A 17,355-nucleotide genomic window follows, 5' to 3' on the forward strand; every position below is an offset into this window, starting at 1 on the left:
GATGATTCTGGTTTTTGTACAGTTTGGAGAAATTTGTATTAAATTTGTACAAAAAAAAATGAAAAATGAAGCAAAATTTAATTAATCACAATTAAAAAGGCAAATTTTAATTTTTTAGTTTAAATGATAATTTTATTTTTCAAATGACTTAAATTAAATCAGGAATACTAACTATAATTAGTTTAATTACTAAATATAAATGACAGAGTGAATAATAATTATAATATTAATTTCTATTTTTTTTTTTTTTTTTTTTTTGGAGGAGAAGAAAAACACTAGGTTGTATTTAATTAATTAATTAATTTAATTAAGATTAATTAAATTAATTAATTAATTTAATTAATTAATTTAATTAAGATTAATTAAATTAATTAATTAATTAATAAGTAAGAGATGGATTTTTAAAACTAGTTTTTTTGGGATAGGCGGGTCTTCCGTGAATGTCCAGCATAACTGGACCAGTGTAATAACGCCACAAAATACTTGACCCGCGTTTCAAGTGACCCTAAAATTAATTTAAAATTAATTTAAAATTAATTAATTATTTTTTATTAATTGGTGGGGTTAATTAATTTGAATTAAATTTAATTACAATTTGACTAAGATGACTCCAACAATCAGTCCAACCAATGTAAATTGGCATATTAGGTGGCATTCCAGCCGCCAAACTTCAATTAATTAATTAATTAATTAAAAATTAACAAATTAATGATTGAATTTAATTTAATTGATTTTTGTTAATTACCCGCAATTATTAGTAGCCATGACGTTGCATACAACTGTGAAGGGGTAAGTCAGAGCACTGGCCACATACTGGAAATATAATTAATACCCTTAATTAACATTAAATTTAATTAACTTTAATTAAATTAAATTATAAAACGTATTTAATTTAGTAATTCTATCAAAAAAATAAATAAATAAATTCCAAAATAATTAAAACTAATTAATTAATTAATTGAAAAATAAGACAATTAACTGCGATAATCTAACAAAGTTAATTAATAGCGATTTAAATATTTTAATCACCATTAATGAAGTTCCGATATAACTCCTCAAAACTTTCTCTTCGACAATATAAGTGTTGATGACGAATGTTGCCACTTGAGCAAACCAGAGAGTCAAAACTTCACCAACCATACGTGGAATTAATCCCCTTTAATTAATAAGGAAGAAAAAAATTAATCTCCTTTAATTAATTTTAATTTAATTAATAAGGAAAAAAAAATTAATATCCTTTAATTAATTTTAATTTAATTAATAAGGAAAAAAATTAATCCCCATTAATTAATGTTAATTAATTTAATTAAAAAGGGAAAAAATAATCCCCATTAATTAATTTAATTAAGAAGGAAAAAATAATTAATCCCCTTTAATTAATTTAATTAATAAGGAAAAAAAATAATCCCCATTAATTAATTTTAATTAATTTAATTAATTAATAAGGAAAAAATAATCCCCATTAATTAATTTTAATTAATTTAATTAATTAATAAGGAAAAAAAATAATCCCCATTAATTAATTTTAATTAATTAATAAGGAAAAAAAATAATCCCCATTAATTAATTTTAATTAATTTTAATTAAATTAATTAATAAGGAAAAAAAATAATCCCCATTAATTAATTTTAATTAATTTAATTAATTAATAAGGAAAAAAAATAATCCCCATTAATTAATTTTAATTAAATTAATTAATAAGGAAAAAAAATAATCCCCATTAATTAATTTTAATTAATTTAATTAATTAATAAGGAAAAAAAATAATCCCCATTAATTAATTTTAATTAATTAATAAGGAAAAAAAATAATCCCCATTAATTAATTTTAATTAATTTTAATTAAATTAATTAATAAGGAAAAAAAATAATCCCCATTAATTAATTTTAATTAATTTAATTAATTAATAAGGAAAAAAAATAATCCCCATTAATTAATTTTAATTAAATTAATTAATAAGGAAAAAAAATAATCCCCATTAATTAATTTTAATTAATTTAATTAATTAATAAGGAAAAAAAATAATCCCCATTAATTAATTTTAATTAATTTAATTAAGGAAAAAAAATAATCCCCATTAATTAATTTTAATTAATTTAATTAATAAGGAAAAAAAATAATCCCCATTAATTAATTTTAATTAATTTAATTAATAAGGAAAAAAAATAATCCCCATTAATTAATTTTAATTAATTTAATTAATAAGGAAAAAAAATAATCCCCATTAATTAATTTTAATTAATTTAATTAAGAAGGAAAAAAAATAATCCCCATTAATTAATTTTAATTAATTTAATTAAGAAGGAAAAAAAATAATCCCCATTAATTAATTTTAATTAATTTAATTAATAAGGAAAAAAAATAATCCCCATTAATTAATTTTAATTAATTTAATTAATAAGGAAAAAAAATAATCCTCATTAATTAATTTTAATTAATTTAATTAATAAGGAAAAAATTTAATCCCCTTTAATTAATTTTAATTTAATTAATAAGGAAAAAAATTAATCCCCTTTAATTAATAAGGAAAAAAAACCATCAGCCTAAGAGTATTGATAGCATTTAGAAGGGGGGGAGGAGGAAGCCGCGCCTCCTGGGTCCCCCTGTAAATGGCATCAATACTCCTAGTGTAAGCAGCTTACACAAAATATCCGCGAATTCCCTCTTCTTTGAAGACGTGATAAACGGAAGGAAATAATCCCTGGTAGTTTTCCTCTCGACCCACAAACTGGGCCATTGTTCGAATTGTGATTACTGCCATTAACATTGAAATTAATTAATCCCGATTCAATTAATTAATTAGAGGGGGGGGGGTTATGGGTGGTACCGTGGAAAGGATGGCTAGCCAAGACGGCAGCGCATCTGGATAATGTGTCCTTGAGGGTGCGTTTCAGGAAGCGTAAAACCCTTTCCTCTTCCGTTAATTCCTGTTCCTCTTCTTCTTGCTCGATGTCCTTCTTGTCTTTCTTATTGTCGTCTAATTGCGGCAGTTGTTCCATGACGGTGGAATACACGTAACCAGTTACTAAATTGGTGCATATTTTTGGACCCAAACCGCGATAAAGACCAAAGAAACCATCGACGGCTTTTATGTGTTTCACTGCGCGAGTAATTAGCCCCGTTTTAATTAGATTTATACCGTTAATTAATAATTATTAAATTAAAATGAACTGACTGTATTGCCATGCCCCCGGTAACGCTAGAGCTGGTCTTCCAAAAAGCGTCGTTGTTGGTCTAGGTGGCAATGGTTCGTGACCGATCTGGAGTTTTAAATCGTTTTCGGGTTATTTTAAAAGTATTTAACATTAATTAATTGCTTAAATTATTAATCGTGTTAAATGTGACGTTTCGTTTCGTTTCGTTTCGCCTTTCGGAGGTGTCAGGCGGTTAAGCCTAACGCGTCGGGGAGTGACGGGTCTGATCAAAGCGAGCCGAGGCTTAGCGCTTTATTTCGATTATAAAGCGTATTATTTACCTGTATAAGAACTTTAACGTATTCGAATGGATGGGAAATTGCCGCGACGGCGAATCGACTTCCAATTTCCAACCAGGGAATCCTAGATTGCAATTCTTGACTTTGAAATGCCGAATTTGCATTCGCGTCATTGCCGTTCGCCGCCATTTTAACTTTTCTTTTTTCACGATGAAGATTTCCCCGAAACTCGTGACCGTGATTCGATGTCCTAATCATTCACGTGATACGTTTTAAGCCAATAAGAAATACAGCCACCATGGAGCAATATTTGAGGTAAGGTTGTTTTAAAACTCCCGTAATATTACTCCGTACTACTGTCGTCTGCTAGAGCGTCTGATTAAGATTTGGGATAGGCGGTGTTTAGACCTTTTTAGACACGTGTTTTTTACGAGTTTACGATAAAACGGGCGTTTTTTAAGCAAATTCGCTTTGTCATTTAAGTTAGACGTATTTAGAGGTTAGGTTAGGCACTTTTAAGGCCGAAAAAAATGGCAAAATCATCGGTAAGAAATAGTTTAAAGCAAAAACGGCTTCTTTGAGTAATGAAATGATAATTATTTTGTAACGATAAGTCGTCGTGGTGCGAGTGTGAGTGTGAGCCGGTAGATAACAAACGGGGCGCGTCATTTAATTGGCAAGGTCATTCTTATCTATCGAAAGAAAAAGCAGGGCTTGCTTCTTATCGAGTAATATTACGTGTTCAATCGAATCTATTTGGTTCCTGGACAAACAAACCCCAAAAGTGAGATAGAGGGGTACTTCTCTTGTCAGCAAAGACGCCATGAACACAACTTTAGACGCGAATAAGATTCAGACGTTGAAAACTATTTTTACCAACATGGAATATTCAAAATCATTTGATAGTGACGCCATTTTGAAGGTAAGACACTCATTTTATTTGGCTTATTAAGCTTGCTACATGAGTCGTGACGCGATTTTAACCTTTATGAAGTTGTTAGTCATGGAAATTTCACAAATTTTTTATTTTTGATTGTTATTATATTACTTATAATCGCGTCTCACTTATTGTTATTACGTTACTTATAATTAAGCAAAATGTAAGTTAACTCTCCCTCCGTAAGATTAACATGGGGGGGGGGGCGTTTAATTAGCGTCAACTTTGGTTGTATTAGAGATGGGTGGGGGGATGTCCTTTGAGTATGTTATAGCCCAATTTGTCCCCAATCCAACCATACTAAAGACTTGGGGTTAAGACAAACAGGGGCCGAGATATTAAGCAAAATGTTCGTCAACGTATGGTATCTTCTCACTTATTGTTATTATGTTACTTATGATTTTAGCACTGAACTTTGTAGGCTCATAACTCTCGTTCTATCAGAGATACGGGGATCTCCTTTGGATATGTTATAGTACTCTTTGCTCCCCATACAAGGATACTTTAAACTTGAGGCTACCTCAATATCGTCGTCAACTTATTTTTTGTCTCACTTATTGTTAGGAGGTTACTTTTGATTTTTGAAAATAAACTTTGCAGGCTCGTAACTCTTTTTCTAGTAGAGATACGCGGATGTCCTTAGGATATGTTATAGCCCAATTTGTCCCCCATCCTACTATACCAAAGGTTTGGGGTTGCGTCATATAGGGGCCGAGTACTTAAGCAAAACGTAAAGAAACAAACCCCTCCATAGGAAATGCATTAAACTAAATTTTGGAGGCTCGGAACTCTGGTTCTAGTAGTGATACGGGGATGTCCTTTGAGTATGTTATAGATCAATTTGCCCCACATCTAACCATACTATAAACTTAGGGCTACGACAAACAGGGGCCGAGTAATTAAGCAAAACGTAAAGAAACAACCCCCCCCCCCCCCATAGGAATAACGTTACACTAAACTTTGGAGGCTCGTAACTCTGTAAAATTCAGGGAAGTATGTGGGGGAAAACCTGGAAATCTCAGGGAAATTTGTTTTCCAAAAGTTGTATGAACCCTGTCCGTGTCTCTTGCCCTACTGCACCGCCGCAGAATGTTAACATTCACTGTATGGTGAAAAACCTGTAAATCTCGGGGATATCGGTTTTCCAGAACTTGTACAAACCTTGTTCGTGAAATTTTATATTTTCGAATTAATTAGTGATTAAAATTTCGTAAAATATTATATTTTTGAAATGAGTTATGGAAACCCGTAGAATTTTTCTATTTAGTATTTAAATCGCGTAATTTCGTGAATTGTTTTGCATTTTTAAATTAGCATTCGAGTCATTTAAATTTCATGGAATGGTAAGAAACAATTGTGGAATGTTTGAGTCACGGATATTTCATGGAATTGTATTGAAAGAGTCGAATCATTTCTTATTTATAGCTTAGAGTTTCCTCGGCGCGAATTAATTTTAAACTAAATTGTTAGGAATGGATAAAACGCCAGGGTAATGATTTGCGCGGTGCAACGTTTAATTATTCGCCCGGAGACGATGAACTCGTAGATTTTTGCAACCCGATGACGGGAGAGTCACTGGCCAAAGTGTGTATTTACAAAGGAGGCCACGAACAATTCCATAACACGATGTTTGCGAGTTTAAACAAGGTGGAACAGGACGGCTTGACCTCTTACGAGAGGTCCAAAGTCATGTACTCCGTGGCGAGAAACGTCCAAAAAAACGCCCGTTTGTTGGCGCTGTCCGAAAGCGTCTCGAGTGGACGTCACGTGGCGACCACCACCAATTCGGACGTGCCCAATTTGATCCGTTGTTTGTATCATTGCGCCAGTTTAAGTGGTCAAACTGGAGGGGTGTCCGAGAGTGGGGTCAAAGTGGTGGTGGCCACCGATAACCCCTCCCCGATATTTTCTCGATGCTGGAGTATTTTCCCTTTATTGGCCAAAGGGGTTAAACTAATATTTTACGTCACTGTCGAAACCTTCTTGCCTTTGCTCGTTTTTGCCGATATTTGCAAACAATCGGGGTACATTAAATACATGAAATATTCTCCATTGAATTAGTTTAATTAATTGGGTTTTAATCGTTTTTATTTTAGACTTTCATTTAAAGTAGTTATTACGTCTAAAACGTCCCTAGTTCGAGTTCTTAGTGAAATTGAGGCGCCAATTGACGTTATTTGTCAAACGGATGACGTCAGAATCCAGGAGATTCGCGAGAATTCAAAATTAAAGATTAAAAATTTGCGTATTTATTGTAATAAACGTTCAACGGCCATCGTCACTGATACCGCTGATATCTTGTCAGCCGTTCAAGGATGCTTAATGCAATCTTTACACGGAATTGTAAGATAAATGATTGTTGTTAATGTTTGAAGATTAATTAATTTGAATGACAGGGATCTCGTCAGGGTTGCCGTATTTTTGTTCAGGAATCAATATTTTCTAAATTTGAGAAAGAAATTGTGGCAAAATTCCAATCTTTGCACGTTGGATTATGGAATGATAAGAATGCCGACTTCAGTTGTTGCATGACTAATTCTCATCATGTCGACACGCTTCTAAATATTATTCGACAAACTGAAGAGGAAGGCGCCACGGTCGGTACACACCAACATTTTGCCCTTTTTTGCGCATCCAAACTAAATTATTCATTGTATTTTTGCTTATTTTTGCAAAATTATAATTTTATTTATTTTTGGCTTATTTTTGCAAAATTATAATTTTATTTATTTTTTGCTTATTTTTACAAAATTATAATTTTATTTATTTTTGCTTATTTTTACAAAATTATAATTTTATTTATTTTCTGCTTATTTTTACAAAATTATAATTTTATTTATTTTTGCTTATTTTTACAAAATTATAATTTTATTTATTTTCTGCTTATTTTTACAAAATTATAATTTTATTTATTTTCTGCTTATTTTTACAAAACTATAATTTTATTTATTTTCTGCTTATTTTTACAAAATTATTTATTTTATTTATTTTCTGCTTATTTTTACAAAATTATAATTTTATTTATTTTTGCTTATTTTTACAAAATTATAATTTTATTTATTTTTGCTTATTTTTACAAAATTATAATTTTATTTATTTTCTGCTTATTTTTACAAAATTATAATTTTATTTATTTTTGCTTATTTTTACAAAATTATAATTTTATTTATTTTCTGCTTATTTTTACAAAATTATAATTTTATTTATTTTCTGCTTATTTTTACAAAATTATAATTTTATTTATTTTCTGCTTATTTTTACAAAATTATAATTTTATTTATTTTCTGCTTATTTTTACAAAATTATAATTTTACTTATTTTTTGCTTATTTTAACAAAATTGTAGTTTTATTTATTTTTGCTTATTTTTGCAAAATTGTAGTTTTATTTATTTTTGCTTATTTTTGCAAAATTATAATTTTATTTATTTTTGCTTATTTTTGCTTATTTTTAAAAATTTATAATTTTATTTATTTTTACAATTTTTATTTTATTTATTTATATAATCATAAGTTTATAATGCCTCTAAGTAGAGATATGGCAATAGTGTTTGTCTGGCTCCCTTTAATGAAACCCTATACTCTGACCGTATCATTTATCACCTCAACTTCAATACAAAATTGTACCGCCTACAGTGCCTAGCGTTTCTTTCATCCCTTTTAGAATGCTTCTGGACTGAAACCGCCCCCTCTATCTCACGAGAGAGAGGGAGAGGGAATTTGGGGTTGCTTAAGTAAAATTCGTCCCCCCCCCCCCCAATGCGTGCCTATACGAAACGTAACAATCTCCTTTATTCCATTGGATGATTTAGTAATCGTCTCGACCGCTTGGTGGCTGCACCGCGACAGAAATTTCAAAATTTTCTCTCTTCGGATCTTAGCGCTATAGAGTGCTGTCAGTTGTGACGTCAGATCCAAGGTTAAGCGTCACGAGTCTGCCTTTAGCAATGGGCGGCCATGACAGTTACCGTTTTTCCTTTATGGGACAACAGCATGGGTGACGTCACACCGGCGCTTCTGACAGCACTCTATACGAGTTCTGACGTCACAGTAGCCTGCGGAAGATGCCCAGTTGTAACCCGTATTTGTGTACTTAGAGGCATGATAAACTTATGATAGAATTTATAGTTTTTAAACCCAAAATGATGTAATTGTCTTAATCTTTTTATTTATTCTTTAATTGCGTTTTATTAAATGATTAGACCATTAAAATAATTATAATAATTATAATTAAACCTATTATTTTGAACAAATAGTTCTTATTATTTTGCAGGTTGTCAGGTTGGAGAAAACCTCTCCAGTTTATTTAGTTTCTGGCGTCCAGCCCGCTTCCAATATAGTTCAAAAACAAGTAGCCTTAATTATAATTAATTTAAATTTAATTATTCTTAATCCCAATGACGATCATCGTTATTATTTGCGTATTAGACGAGGGGCGTGGTCATTTTATTGATTCCGTTTCGTTCCATCAAAGAAGCGATCGCCTTGACCAATAGCAGCCCCGGAACTGAGGTGGCCAGCGTTTGGAGCGAACGCTTAACAGTTGCCGGTGAAATTGCCAAAGCAATTGCCGCTAAAACCGTTTGGATTAACACTCAAAATCATTACGATCGTCTTAACGACGAAACCTTGGTGGTAAGTGCGATTATTTCCTTGTGTCTTGACCATATTGTTTCGATATTTAGTCGCGTCCCCGTTCCCGCGAAATTAATACAATTAACGTCATTAATTTCGATTAATTTATAATAAATCTAAATTAACGTCATTAATTTCGATTAATTTATAATAAATCTAAATTAACGTCATTAATTTCGATTAATTTATAATAAATCTAAATTAACCTCATTAATTTCCGATTAAATTATAATAAGTCTAAATTAACGTCATTAATTTCCGATTAATTTATAATAAATCTAAATTAACGTCATTAATTTCGATTAATTTATAATAAATCTAAATTAACGTCATTAATTTCGACTAATTTATAATAAATCTAAATTAACCTCACTAATTTCGATTAATTTATAATAAATCTAAATTAACCTCATTAATTTCGATTAATTTATAATAAATCTAAATTAACGTCATTAATTTCCGATTAAATTATAATAAATCTAAATTAACGTCATTAATTTCCGATTAATTTATAATAAATCTAAATTAACGTCATTAATTTCGATTAATTTATAATGAATCTAAATTAACGTCATTAATTTTGATTAATTTAAAATAAATCAATCATTAGTTTACGACGAAATTGAACCCAATTTTATCAAAAATCAAAGAAGTTGAAATAAAACGGTTTGGAACTTCATTAACTTCCGAGTAAGCCGCCTTATTAATTATTAATTAATTTCGATTATAATTAATTTTCATCTTAATCGTAATTAAATTTAACCTTAGAATCGACGAAACGTATAAGTTATATTACGGAGGGGCTCAAAAAAGGCCCCTTAGTTCAACTTCGTATCCCGTTTATGACCCCAAAGGTCAATTGATTAATTTGGCCCCGAATGGAGGCAAAAAAGATGCCAGAAACGCCGTTGAAGCCGCGCTAGCCGCTTCCCCGGGGTACGAGCCCCCTCCCAAACCCCCACGTTAATAATATTAATTTTAATTGCAATTAACTCGAATTAAATTAAAATTAGTTGGAAGAAAAAGTCTGGTCACGAAAAAGCGCAAATAATTTATTTTGTTGCGGAAAATTTGCAAAAGAGGCGCGACGAATTTTCAAATTTGATTTCAAAAATGACCAATGAATCGAAAGCGAGCGCTGACCAAGAGCTTGGAGATTGTTTAAGCGATCTTTTTAAAATTGCCGCCGCTTTCTGCAATAAATCGAACGGAACTTTAATGGTAATCGCCATAATTAATTAATATTTTTTAATTGCAATTTTAATTGCCGTTTTTAATTAATTAATTAATATTTTTGTAATTGCAATTTTAATTGCCGTTTTTAATTAATTAATTTTTTTAATTGCAATTTTAATTGCCGTTTTTAATTAATTAATTAATATTTTTGTAATTGCAATTTTAATTGCCGTTTTTAATTAATTAATTAATATTTTTGTAATTGCAATTTTAATTGCCGTTTTTAATTAATTAATATTTTTAATTGCAATTTTAATTGTCGTTTTTAATTAATTAATATTTTTAATTGCAATTTTAATTGCCGTTTTTAATTAATTAATATTTGTAATTGCAATTTTAATTGCCGTTTTTAATTAATTAATTAATATTTTTGTAATTGCAATTTTAATTGCCGTTTTTAATTAATTAATATTTTTGTAATTGCAATTTTAATTGCCGTTTTTAATTAATTAATATTTTTAATTGCAATTTTAATTGCCGTTTTTAATTAATTAATTAATATTTTTGTAATTGCAATTTTAATTGCCGTTTTTAATTAATTAATTTTTTTAATTGCAATTTTAATTGCCGTTTTTAATTAATTAATATTTGTAATTGCAATTTTAATTGCCGTTTTTAATTAATTAATTAATATTTTTGTAATTGCAATTTTAATTGCCGTTTTTAATTAATTAATATTTTTGTAATTGCAATTTTAATTGCCGTTTTTAATTAATTAATATTTTTAATTGCAATTTTAATTGCCGTTTTTAATTAATTAATTAATATTTTTAATTGCAATTTTAATTGCCGTTTTTAATTAATTAATTAGTATTTTTGTAATTGCAATTTTAATTGCCGTTTTTAATTAATTAATTTTTTTAATTGCAATTTTAATTGCCGTTTTTAATTAATTAATATTTGTAATTGCAATTTTAATTGCCGTTTTTAATTAATTAATTAATATTTTTGTAATTGCAATTTTAATTGCCGTTTTTAATTAATTAATATTTTTGTAATTGCAATTTTAATTGCCGTTTTTAATTAATTAATATTTTTAATTGCAATTTTAATTGCCGTTTTTAATTAATTAATTAATATTTTTGTAATTGCAATTTTAATTGCCGTTTTTAATTAATTAATTTTTTTAATTGCAATTTTAATTGCCGTTTTTAATTAATTAATATTTGTAATTGCAATTTTAATTGCCGTTTTTAATTAATTAATTAATATTTTTGTAATTGCAATTTTAATTGCCGTTTTTAATTAATTAATATTTTTGTAATTGCAATTTTAATTGCCGTTTTTAATTAATTAATATTTTTAATTGCAATTTTAATTGCCGTTTTTAATTAATTAATTAATATTTTTGTAATTGCAATTTTAATTGCCGTTTTTAATTAATTAATTTTTTTAATTGCAATTTTAATTGCCGTTTTTAATTAATTAATTTTTTTAATTGCAATTTTAATTGCCGTTTTTAATTAATTAATTAATTAATATTTTTGTAATTGCAATTTTAATTGCCGTTTTTAATTAATTAATATTTTTAATTGCAATTTTAATTGCCGTTTTTAATTAATTAATATTTTTAATTGCAATTTTAATTGCCGTTTTTAATTAATTAATATTTTTAATTGCAATTTTAATTGCCGTTTTTAATTAATTATTTTTTTCAATTGCAATTATAATTGCGGTTTTTAATTAATTAATATTTTTAATTGCAATTTTAATTGCCGTTTTTAATTAATTAATATTTTTAATTGCCGTTTTTAATTAATTATTTTTTTCAATTGCAATTATAATTGCGGTTTTTAATTAATTAATATTTTTAATTGCAATTTTAATTGCCGTTTTTAATTAATTATTTTTTTCAATTGCAATTATAATTGCGGTTTTAATTAATTAAGGATTCGCCCGTGTCTGGTTTCTGTATGTCTGTACGGGAAGCATTAGGGGTTGTTGCAATTGCCACGCAATCCGATAAAGGCGTCCTCCGGTCTTTTTTAACGCCGGCAATTGCGGCTATCGCTTGTGGCAATACGGTTGTGGCCGTCCCCTCCACTAAATACCCTCTTGCCGCGCTGACCTTTTGTCAGGTTTGATGACCATTAACGCCCTTAATTAATTAATTCAATTAATTAATTTAATCCGGTTAATCTCGCAGATTCTAGAGACTTCGGATATGCCGGGGGGCGTCGTAAACGTCATTAGCGGTGGCAATTGCCGCGAAATTTGCCAGTCTCTTTACCAACATCGCGACGTTGCCGCTTTTTGGAGCGATTTTGAAATTAATGGGCGTGACGTTGATGGCGATCAATTAACTTGGTTAATTAACCCGGAAGGGGAATTAATCGATTACCAACGTAACGCCACTTACCAGAAATTAATTTGGATGCCGACCGGAGATTCTTTCGGCAATTAATCGCAATTGCGTCCCCCCAATATTCACTTATACATTTAAATATAATTTTTGTATTAATCTTAATAAATAAATAAATAAATAAATAAAAACTAATTTGTTTAATTATGTCTTAATTAAATTCGAGTTGATGACTCGCATCTTGCATACTTAATTCTAGCTGCAACTGTGGCAACGTTGCCGCACGCTTTTGCCAAAAAACGGTAAGCTTCAAAAATTGAATGGTTTTTCTCACGCTTTCTTTTTTAAATTCTAAAAATAGAACTTTCAAAATAAAACTAATATTAACATTGCGATTAAATACTGTAATCTTATTAAGTATAGTTTTAAGAGTTCCGAGGGGTTGGATATTTGCTGAAGGATCTTAGCGCGTCATCAAAATGAATATATCGCTACTGATAATGTCTCTCTTGTCACTTGAAACTTTAAACGCATGATGAAAAGAGTCACTTGATTTTCATTTTAAACTCTAAATCGTTCCCAACGTTTAATTATTAATTATATTTGATTGTCCATTTCTTCGGACGCGACACGAGTGTTGTTAAGTGATAAGCCGCCGCTCTAGTTCACGATCACTTTTCTCGTAGCCCCAAGTGTTCCAATTACAATTTGACTTATCTGAAGTGATTTTACTCCTTTTTTTATAAGGAAAAGTAGTCATTTTTAGATTTAGGACCAAACTGGTCACACGCGTCCAAAAATTGTCGCTGCTGGTTTCGTTTTATTTTTCCCTTCAAATAAAGGTTATGTTATAAAGAAATTGCGAAATAAATTTATTGAACAAGCATGATATTACCACGAAGTGCCGTGTCCACCGCGACCAATTTAGTTTTGTTTAGTTTGTGGTATATGCAAGTTAAACAAAGCACGTACGATGTGGCCTTCACCACCAAAACTCATCTTCCCAGCTACGATTACGTTATTAGTGAGTACCACCACCCAAAAGTGTCCTCTATCCTTTTCCAAGGCTTATCAAAGGGTTTTAATTGTTTGGTCAGTTGGCGGTGGTAGCGGGGGTTCTCCTTTGGCCTATCGATTGTCCGAAGACCCGAGCGTCAGTGTTCTGGTCTTAGAAGCCGGTGGTCAACCCGTCACCATGTCCCGTTTTCCCGTTATGGCCTTTTATCTTCAACACAGTATGAACTCATGGAATTTCACCACAGTTAGGCAAAAGAAGGCTTGTCTCGGACTTCGTAAAGCCGTGAGTAATTGCTAGAACAACCCTGGTCCTGTTCAAGTAGCCTTATTGTTTTGGGGGGGGGGGTTAGGAAAATCTCTGGCCTCGTGGTTACGGTCTGGGAGGTAGCTCCACCATCAACTTTAACTTGTACGTCCGCGGTAACCCCGTTGATTACGACGGGTGGGAACGGGAAGGGATCAAAGGTTGGTCCTGGAGAGACGTTCTGCCCTATTTTAAGAAACTCGAGGACCAAACGGACCCGGCTTACTTGCGAGAAGGCCTTCACTCCACCGGTGGTCCGGTGACCGTCGAATCCCCCAAGTACAGTTCCCCGATTACTAGCAAACTCTTGGAAGCCTCTCGTCTCTTCGGCTACGACACTATTCTGGTGAATGGTAAAAGACACGTTGGATTCATGATCCCTCAAGGTACCACGAGGAACGGTGAGCGATGCAGCACCGCCTTGGCTTATTTGCAACCGGCCAGTTTCAGACCCAACGTTCATATCATGACCGACGCTTTCGTCACCAAGGTACCGCCCAATCATCTCAAGTAGTTAAAATTAACTAACTAATTACGTTTATAGATTATTTTCGACGAATCGAAACGCGCGCGTCAAGTTCAGTTTGACTTGAACGGTGTCCGCCATTACGTCAAGGCTAGACGCGAAGTGATTCTTTCAGCCGGTCCCATCAACTCCCCCAAAATCCTGATGTTATCGGGAGTGGGTCCGGCCGATGAACTGAGGTCCCACGGCATCCCTGTGGTGCGTGACCTTCCCGGGGTGGGCCAGAACTTAGTGGAGCACATTTACCCGGCTGGGCTACACTTTGAAGTGAACAAAGACGCGGGTTTGACGTATCCCGTGGTGGGCGACCGGAGGGAGGAGTATTTGAGGCGAGGGACGGGTCCCTTCTTGGCCCTGGGTGGGGTGGAGGCCATGGGCTTCATCAGGACATCGTATGCCCGCAATGACAGCTCCGATTTACCCGATGTCCAGTTTCATTTCGTCACAACTTCGCCCAGTAGCGACATCGTCTCTTTTAGGAATATGAATTTTAACGATAAGGTAAGTGACCCGGCCCTTTCAATTGGAAACCTGGTCATCTTTAATTACTATATTTTAGGTAATTAGCAAATTTTACGGTCCTTACTTGGGCAAAGACTCCGTTTCGCTTTACCCCGTTCTTCTGAGAGCCAAGAGTCGCGGGTCAATCCGCTTGACCTCGAGTGACCCTTACGAAGCGGCCATCATCGACCCTCGATACTTGGACCATCCCGACGACAAAGGGGTCTTGGCCGAAGGTGAGAATCAAGTTTTTTCGCTTTCAAGTCGACCTTTAACCCGAGGGTCCCTTTAGCTCTGTATTTGGGCATGAAGATAGGACAGTCCGCCCCAATGAGGGCCATGGGCAGTACAATTTACAAGGCGGTTGTCCCGGGATGCGAATCTCACGCCATGTTCAGTTTGGCTTATTGGGGATGCGTGGCCGAAACCTTGACCATGAACATCTACCATCCAATTGGAACGTGTAAGATGGGTCATAGGTCAGATCCAATGGCCGTCGTTGATAACCGTCTAAGGTTAGTACTACTTGTCGCTTTACGTTATTTAAGCCTTTGCTTTTCGCTCAAATTCGCTCGGCAATTGCGCTTTTTTCACGTCCTAATTTGCCTAGGCGGTGTAGATTCGGCAATTAAGCAATTCCTATTGGTCGCTAAGGTTTCCACCCGTCCTCGGATTATTGTCGCGGCAATTGCGCTTTTTGACGTCCTAATTGCCAAGGCCTACTTGGTTTTATCAGTCTGGACAGTATAGATTCGGCAATTAAGCAATTTATATTGGTGGCTAAGGTTTCCACCTGTCCTCCGATGATTGTCGCAATTATTACCAGGGAATTGCGCTTTTTCCAATAATTGCCTCCATAATTTTATGATGGCGGTGTATATTCGGCAATTAAGCAATTCCTATTGGCAGCTAAGGTTGTCGCAGTTATTGCGCTTTTTCCTATAATTACCTCCATAATGGCGGTGTATTCGGCAATTGCGTAATTGCTCTCACTTGCTGTTTAAGTTCGCAATAATTGCTGGGGAATTGCATCCATTTATTTTGGGGCACATCGTTGAAATCTGTTGTGTCTCTTGGTGGTTTCGTCTTGTCGATTTTCGTAATTACCATTTGAGGTGACTAATTAGTGGGGTTAATTAGGCTAATTGGGGTGCGTGGTCTTCGAGTGGTGGATTCATCGGTTATTCCCAAACCGGTTTCCGGCAACACGAACGCCCCCACCATCATGATTGGCGAAAAAGCCGCCGATATAATCAAGAGCGATTATCAAAGAAGTCGATTTAGGCCAAATTAGATTAATATTCACGGATGAACTGTTTCGATTCCTCCGGAAAAAGAAGGAAGGGGGGCGGGGCCAGATTTTAATATATTCCTTCATTACCAAATATAGAAAACGATATTATTAATATATTTTCACAAATGTATTCCATTTCATAATATAATTTTTCATAATGTAAAATATTAAAGTTTTCACCAAGAAATATATACATTTTTTCCTCCAATTGTTATTTTAAGCCTACGTCGTATTTTCACGGAATTCCACGAGTTTCATCAGAAGGGAATAAGAGAGAAGGGACACACTTTATATCTCCATTATGCTTTACACTCGTAACAACAGTCTTACTAACCTCAAATCAACTACCGTTCACTGATTGGCTATCTAACTTCTGTCTTAGCTGTGACGTCACATAAGAGGGTGACGTCTCGGTTGACGAATAAAAAGTAGTTTTGTTTACAACTTTACATTGAAGGAGATAAAAATGGCCGAATTTCATGTTGATAAACGAAATCAAGCTGTGCAATTAATTTAGATACACGGGAATTGAGAACATACCAAAATCAGATAATTTGAAGGTATTAAATAGATGAAAACTAATTATTCTGAATTAATATTAAAAAATAAAAAATTAGTTTCAATAAAATACATACTTGAGGTTATAATTACACAAGAACGAAACATCGACAGCCCTAAGCCTTTGGAGAATGAAAATCTAGCAGACAAATAGGCCGCCTGATACCGCGGATAACTTAAAGAACTATTTTTGCAGTAAATTGGTTAAAAGCTGTGTACTTGCGGTAAGTTTTCGCGGTTTTCTTGAGGTTGGTCGGACTCTCGTTAACAAAGCAGGCTCTAATGTCTCCCTTCTCTCTTATTCCCTTCTGGTTTCATTCATTTTTTCCATTTATTTCCATTGTTATTTAAGCCTATTTCGTATTTTCACGGAATTCCACGAGTTTCATTTCATTGGAATTTATTCCAATTATTATTTTAAGCCTATTTCGTATTTTCACGGAATTCCACGAGTTTCATTGATTTTTCCCATTTATTTCCATTGTTATTTTAAGCCTACGTCGTATTTTCACGGAATTCCAGGAGTTTCATTGATTTTTCCCATTTATTTCTATTATTATTTAAGCCTACGTCGTATTTTCACGGAATTCCAGGAGTTTCATTTCAATTTATTC

The 17,355-nt window shown here is 32.3% G+C and overlaps 3 protein-coding genes across 5 annotated transcripts; 2 read left to right on the forward strand and 1 right to left on the reverse strand.

Annotated features, from left to right (window-relative positions):
* Positions 1-82: 82 nt before the first annotated feature.
* Positions 83-3,658, reverse strand: LOC149597330 (mitochondrial carrier homolog 2-like). 2 transcript variants are annotated; one of them, XM_089860997.1, is made up of 9 exons: positions 3,476-3,658; positions 3,176-3,260; positions 2,828-3,100; positions 2,643-2,754; positions 1,030-1,156; positions 746-813; positions 593-668; positions 372-505; positions 83-318 (listed from the first exon to the last, which is right to left on the reverse strand). In XM_089860997.1, exons 1-8 carry the CDS (start codon positions 3,620-3,622, stop codon positions 380-382), a joined length of 1,014 nt encoding a protein of 337 aa, XP_089717123.1. In that variant the 5' UTR covers positions 3,623-3,658; the 3' UTR covers positions 83-318; positions 372-379. The 2 variants fall into 2 exon arrangements, with proteins under 2 accessions (XP_089717123.1, XP_089717122.1); XM_089860996.1 differs by having other exon boundaries at positions 83-297; positions 370-505.
* Positions 3,659-3,828: 170 nt separating this feature from the next.
* LOC149597331 (aldehyde dehydrogenase family 16 member A1-like) lies at positions 3,829-12,730 on the forward strand. 2 transcript variants are annotated; one of them, XM_089860991.1, is made up of 11 exons: positions 3,829-4,355; positions 5,841-6,394; positions 6,467-6,713; positions 6,779-6,967; positions 8,642-8,719; positions 8,797-9,003; positions 9,614-9,693; positions 9,772-9,939; positions 10,017-10,224; positions 12,129-12,317; positions 12,386-12,730. In XM_089860991.1, exons 1-11 carry the CDS (start codon positions 4,257-4,259, stop codon positions 12,641-12,643), a joined length of 2,277 nt encoding a protein of 758 aa, XP_089717117.1. In that variant the 5' UTR covers positions 3,829-4,256; the 3' UTR covers positions 12,644-12,730. The 2 variants fall into 2 exon arrangements, with proteins under 2 accessions (XP_089717117.1, XP_089717116.1); XM_089860990.1 differs by having other exon boundaries at positions 3,832-4,355; positions 6,767-6,967.
* A 278-nt stretch (positions 12,731-13,008) lies between these two features.
* Positions 13,009-16,387, forward strand: LOC149597332 (glucose dehydrogenase [FAD, quinone]-like). The gene is made up of 7 exons (XM_089861000.1): positions 13,009-13,565; positions 13,639-13,841; positions 13,909-14,352; positions 14,407-14,889; positions 14,948-15,125; positions 15,182-15,404; positions 16,030-16,387. The coding sequence occupies exons 1-7, from the start codon at positions 13,427-13,429 to the stop codon at positions 16,181-16,183; spliced, it is 1,824 nt and encodes a 607-aa protein (XP_089717126.1). The 5' UTR covers positions 13,009-13,426; the 3' UTR covers positions 16,184-16,387.
* Positions 16,388-17,355: the final 968 nt, after the last annotated feature.

The sequence above is a fragment of the Phalangium opilio genome, unplaced genomic scaffold (assembly GCF_054372755.1).
Source record: "Phalangium opilio isolate 3A_F unplaced genomic scaffold, DU_Popi_V2 ptg000362l_1, whole genome shotgun sequence".
NCBI lineage: Eukaryota > Metazoa > Arthropoda > Arachnida > Opiliones > Phalangiidae > Phalangium > Phalangium opilio.